The 4904-nt window shown below is 38.9% G+C and overlaps 1 protein-coding gene across 6 annotated transcripts in view; it reads left to right on the top strand.

Moving 5' to 3' along the window:
* Positions 1-4904, top strand: part of cep192 (centrosomal protein 192) — a 132487-nt gene that overhangs the window by 33009 nt on the left and 94574 nt on the right. For 4 of the 6 annotated variants that reach the window (XM_032518234.1, XM_032518236.1, XM_032518237.1 and 1 more), the window contains exons 4-10: positions 725-882; positions 1163-1224; positions 1534-1672; positions 1756-1871; positions 1992-2081; positions 2988-3140; positions 4412-4571. In XM_032518234.1, the coding sequence (XP_032374125.1) occupies positions 725-882; positions 1163-1224; positions 1534-1672; positions 1756-1871; positions 1992-2081; positions 2988-3140; positions 4412-4571 (878 nt within the window). The remainder of the gene's footprint in view (positions 1-724; positions 883-1162; positions 1225-1533; positions 1673-1755; positions 1872-1991; positions 2082-2987; positions 3141-4411; positions 4572-4904) is intronic. The other 2 variants (XM_032518235.1, XM_032518238.1) reach the window with 2 other exon arrangements.

Genomic DNA, 4904 nt, shown 5'->3' with positions numbered 1-4904 from the left:
AATATTAGTGCAGTGATTCAAAGTAAAGCAAACCCTTGAGACATTTTACAGTTCATACAGTAAATGTTTGAGTTTGTAAAGGAAAAATGCAAATACTGCTTTTTTTGTTTGTTTTTTAACAGCCTAATATTTCTTTTTTTGTCACTTTTTGTAAAAGGTATAAGACAAACTTGATCAATTTTGGTCATATTTTGACTTGGAATTGAATGTTCAGTGTTCCCAATGCATTGATATTATGGAGTTGAAAGCTATTCTAAGGATTTTGAATATTATTCACTTTATTTAAACACACTACTATTCTGAACACAACTGTACATATAAGTCAACCCACGTAGGTTGATTTATTTCACAAAATACATTTATAGTTATGTACATTTGGCAGAGAGAAAATAATTTACAATCAATACTAAAAGCATGATATAGTATAATTACAGTTCAGTTTTAAGTTTCCCTTCTGACTAAGATGTTTTTCTCCTTTTCCTGCCCAGAGACTGATTAAATTAATCTTACCACTAACTCTGGTACTGCCAAGAAGCTGTGCATTTTCCCTGTCAAATACACAAATAATGACCGCTTTATTTTAACACTTAAATATTTGTCATGCTCTATGTATTACTATATAGATATTGGCATTCTTAATGTCTGTCTATAGTGATTTATACTCCACCTTCTTTTTCCATGTAATTTGTATGTGGTCCTAATTATTAACATCCCTGCATTACAGGGACAATGCGGATGACTTCATCGCAGCCCACCGTCTTTCAGACATGCTGGTGAAGATTAATTTGGATGAGAGTGCATTTCAAAACCAACGCTCCATGCTGGGGCTTCCTCCCACACAGATGGGTTCAGTCCGAGGTCGGCCTACAGAACTTGGAACAGGTAAATGCTGTTGCACCTGTCAAGCTTTATAGGTATACCACTGTGCCAATACTCGCCATCCTCAGAATCAGTCATTATCCCTTTCTTGATAGGAAAACGTATAGAGTTTGGCTTCACCTAATACTGCATGGATGTACTGTGTATGGTTGTACTTCCTGATTATATAGAAGAAATCATTTATTAGTTGATTTTTCTGATATATAGAAGAAATTATTATTAAAAGATCCGTTGTCTTTGAATAATACTAATGTCATTTTGTTTTTCCTGTCTCTTCTGACAGATCTGTCAACAGGGCTTCTAACGTTTGCCCAGTTTGGACATAACGATGGTACAGATGCACAGGTACCAATATACCTTGACCAGTTGGCAGTTGTACTTTTTATCTGTAATGGCTCTTTTACAGTAATTTATATACTCAACCCTGGTCATAAAGGTAATAACACAGTTCATTCTGGCTCATAAAATGTGGACCTTTTTCTTGTGCATGTGCATCAACAGGAGAAAGCCATTTGACCCATTTAAGGCTTAACTCATTATTAAAAACATGCCAATGACAAAAAACTAGCTAAATTCTTTTTTCAAATATAGGTTGCAATTTTGTCTTTTAAAGGATGGGCAAATATGTTCTCTTTTCCTGGACAATGTATACAGGCTCAGCCCTTACCAGCTACAGCTGAGGACAGTGTGCAGAGTGAGGGAATGGACAGTGACCATTTCAGTGGCAGTAACTCAAGCTTCCTGGCAAATGAAAAGCTCATGTCTGTGGACAGCATGAACAGTGATTCCACAGGTTGATACATCCTTGATATATAAACTGCAGAAAACACTTGTAAAATCCTGAGACATCTTGTGAACATTTGTTTTAATTTTCAGATGATGACATTGATTCAAACAACCTGCCTGATGATGAGCTGGAGCTGTATTTCAATAAACTGATGCCTCCTGCAATGCAGAGAGGCAGAGTGGAGGGCCAGGAGATTCCTGCATCAGTAAGACTCTTCTCCCCTTTGAAACACGTTCTACTTTACCAATTGTTTCTCTTACACCTACCAGGATTAGTTACTTTTCACTCAACTCTCCTTCACTTGTATGTATTTTATTTTTCATAGCAACTGCCAAGTGCTACTGACCACATATCAAACCCAAGTTCTACAGAACTAGAACACTATAGACACCAGTTTCTTGATGACTACAATCAGGTGAGCACAGCTCGAAAGGTAGGTTGGAAATAAATCATTGCATCGATGCATCACAATGTTGTCCTGGACGATTCTGCATTGATGCAGTGACAGACCATAATTGATTATTGCTTACTGATGTTACTTCATTTTCCGGTCACTGCTTTTTTTTTTCTGTCTGCCGTGTTCAGACCCCGCTACATCAGGAAGTGTCTTTGTTTTTATTTTTATTTTTTTTAAAGAGCAGATACAATAAAAAGGAATTTTATTTATATATGATTTATTAAGAGAGTTTGCAACGAATTTCATTATTGATAGTTGTTGCTCAACTATTACGCCACTCAATAAAAGAAATTGTTGAGCACAGAGCAAAAAGAGAGAGGAGGTAGAGTAAAGACCATCGGAGAGACCCGTAATACTGTTCTGAAACACGTGGCGGAGGCTGAGAAATCAGTACGACCTAAGTCATCCAAGGCATTTCACACTAAATACAATGGGGCTCAAAACTTTGGGCACCCCAGGTAAAAATTTGTATTAATGTGCATAAAGAAGCCAAGAAAAGATGGAAAAATCTCCAAAAGGAATCAAATGACATTCATTTAATACAGTATGTCACAAAAAGTTTTTATTTCCATCATTTACGCTTTCAAAATAACAGAAAACAAAAAAATGGCGTGTGCAAAAGTTTGGGCACCGTGTAGAGTTAATACCTTTACCCCCCCCCCCCCCCTCCTTTGGCAACATCGATAATCGTTTTATGACTTCATCATAGCCCTCTACTTAACCGAATAGTGAGCTGCCAAAGATTTTCAAAGAATTTAATTCCACTACAATCCTGCCATTAGTTTTGTGAATCATATATTGGATTAATATCGAACATCCATTAAATGTTCTGTAAAGTGTTTCTTGTATACCTTTTTACTTCAGGAGGATTTCCAGATGCCTAATGTGCGTCTGGCTGCTACCGGTATGGACTCCTGTCCTGCCAGTGATGAGGACACAGAGGATGAGCTTGAGTCTGCCAGAAGGAACAGCAATGCTACCAGAACACGGCTGCTGCCCAGCACCTCCAGACAACTGGTCAGAAATTGAAAACAATATTCTCATCAGATTGTTAAACTCTGATATAATCAGGGTTTCCCGCAGCAGTTTGCAGTTTAGCCACCTAAGGAAGACACGCCTTAACGACATCTTCAAACAAAACAAAAAAAAGTGAATAATTTAATGTGAAAAAGTGAAACGCTTAATGTCAGATAACATCCATAATAATTGGACTTTGGGTTCAATTTTTCTGACTTTTCAGTGGTTATGAGGAGCAGTGTGTTAAATGCATACATCGCCCTTTTGCATTGTTTTTTGTGGGAGTTTGTCAACAAATGTGTGGACAGCTGTGGCATGCCCGGACAGAGTAAGGGTGAGTGGACTCACCGGAGCGTTGGCCTGTGACAGGCAGAGAACATTTATATATGTGCATCTCTGTCCTGTTCATCACATCAGTGAGGCTTTCTTCTCTTGTTTTAGCGAACTGAATACATGATGAAGTGACAATAACCTCTTGCATGGATTCTTAACGTCCCGGCTGTTGCCTAGTCTTTGAGACACAGTTGTCTGTTTCGTTTTTTCATCATTATACACTATTACGGTTAGTTAGCGTAGTTAAACACTACACACAGTGAAAATACGTGTCCTGTTTTATTTAACGCATATTATCTGTTTTGAGTGAATGAAGCTATGGGCTGACCTCTGTTATCTCAGAGTCGCTTTTTTGGGAAGAGTTGTCAGGTGAAATGGAAGAGAGCTGTCACGGAGGATAATGGGAGCCATGCAAGTAAAAGTAGCATGTTTTTTTAAAGCATTTTTAAACACCCCCCACCATGACAACCAATCCCACCTTAACTAAAAAAAAACATTTGCGGCAAACCCTTATAATAAAAATAAAATACTGGTATTTTTTTATTTACACATTTGTCTTTCTGCTGCTGTTTTGGCATGGAGGGGAGAGAGTCTTCTCTACCCGCAGTCCGCTCCAAAACCTGCCATCACCACACAGCTAGCATATGGTAATGTTTCTTTCTGCGGTTTTCTTTTCACATAGAACTAGGCTGGTTAAAGTCAACACTGACATCAAGCTGGTCTGGCAGAAGTCTGCTGGAACAAGCGCTAGCATTAGCCAGTGTCAGCTATCATACCTAACACTAGGTGGAAAACAACAGCAAAGAGAAACCGACTTACTTGCTTACTTACTTGGGAGTTCAAGGTGAATGGCAGTACTGTAGATGTAGAGTAATGCAACAGGCTTACTGCAGTCAGTGTACACAGAGTTTAGAGGCTCTTCTCTTTTGTGTGTGCAGGTTGGAGAGAGTAACCGTCCCAGTTTCAGGCCAGGCTTAGAGGGAGGCAGTTCTGATGATGAGGCTTCCAGTGGGCGCGGTGGGCCATCTTTGTCTGGGATTGAACACAGACGATCTGCTGAGGGACAAGTCATCAATCCTCCTGTCACAGGTACCCAAGGTGCTTAAGGTGGAGCATGTTCTCCTCGTTCCTGCACAGCTCTGCATCAAACATAAGGGCCTCATCAAGGTTTTTATCACACTGGGTGGAGCAATGTAATTTCTGAACACTGACTAAAGAACATACTGTATTCAAAATACGCTAATGCCACTCTTTATAGTTCAGAGAATTTAATTGTTTTTTCTTTTTCTCAACTAACTTTGTTTTTTAGCCATTATAGGCTAGTTGAGCTAACTTCTTGTAACTTATTTAAGCTATCTACTGTTTAGGGGGTACCACCTCACGTGCATCTAGTGGATAATGTCAACATCTGACTGTATTGCACATACAGTG

Source organism: Etheostoma spectabile, chromosome 6 (genome assembly GCF_008692095.1).
Source record: "Etheostoma spectabile isolate EspeVRDwgs_2016 chromosome 6, UIUC_Espe_1.0, whole genome shotgun sequence".
In the NCBI taxonomy this organism is placed as follows: domain Eukaryota; kingdom Metazoa; phylum Chordata; class Actinopteri; order Perciformes; family Percidae; genus Etheostoma; species Etheostoma spectabile.
The sequence above is the reverse complement of the archived record's forward strand: the minus strand, read 5'-3'. Positions and strand labels throughout refer to the sequence as shown.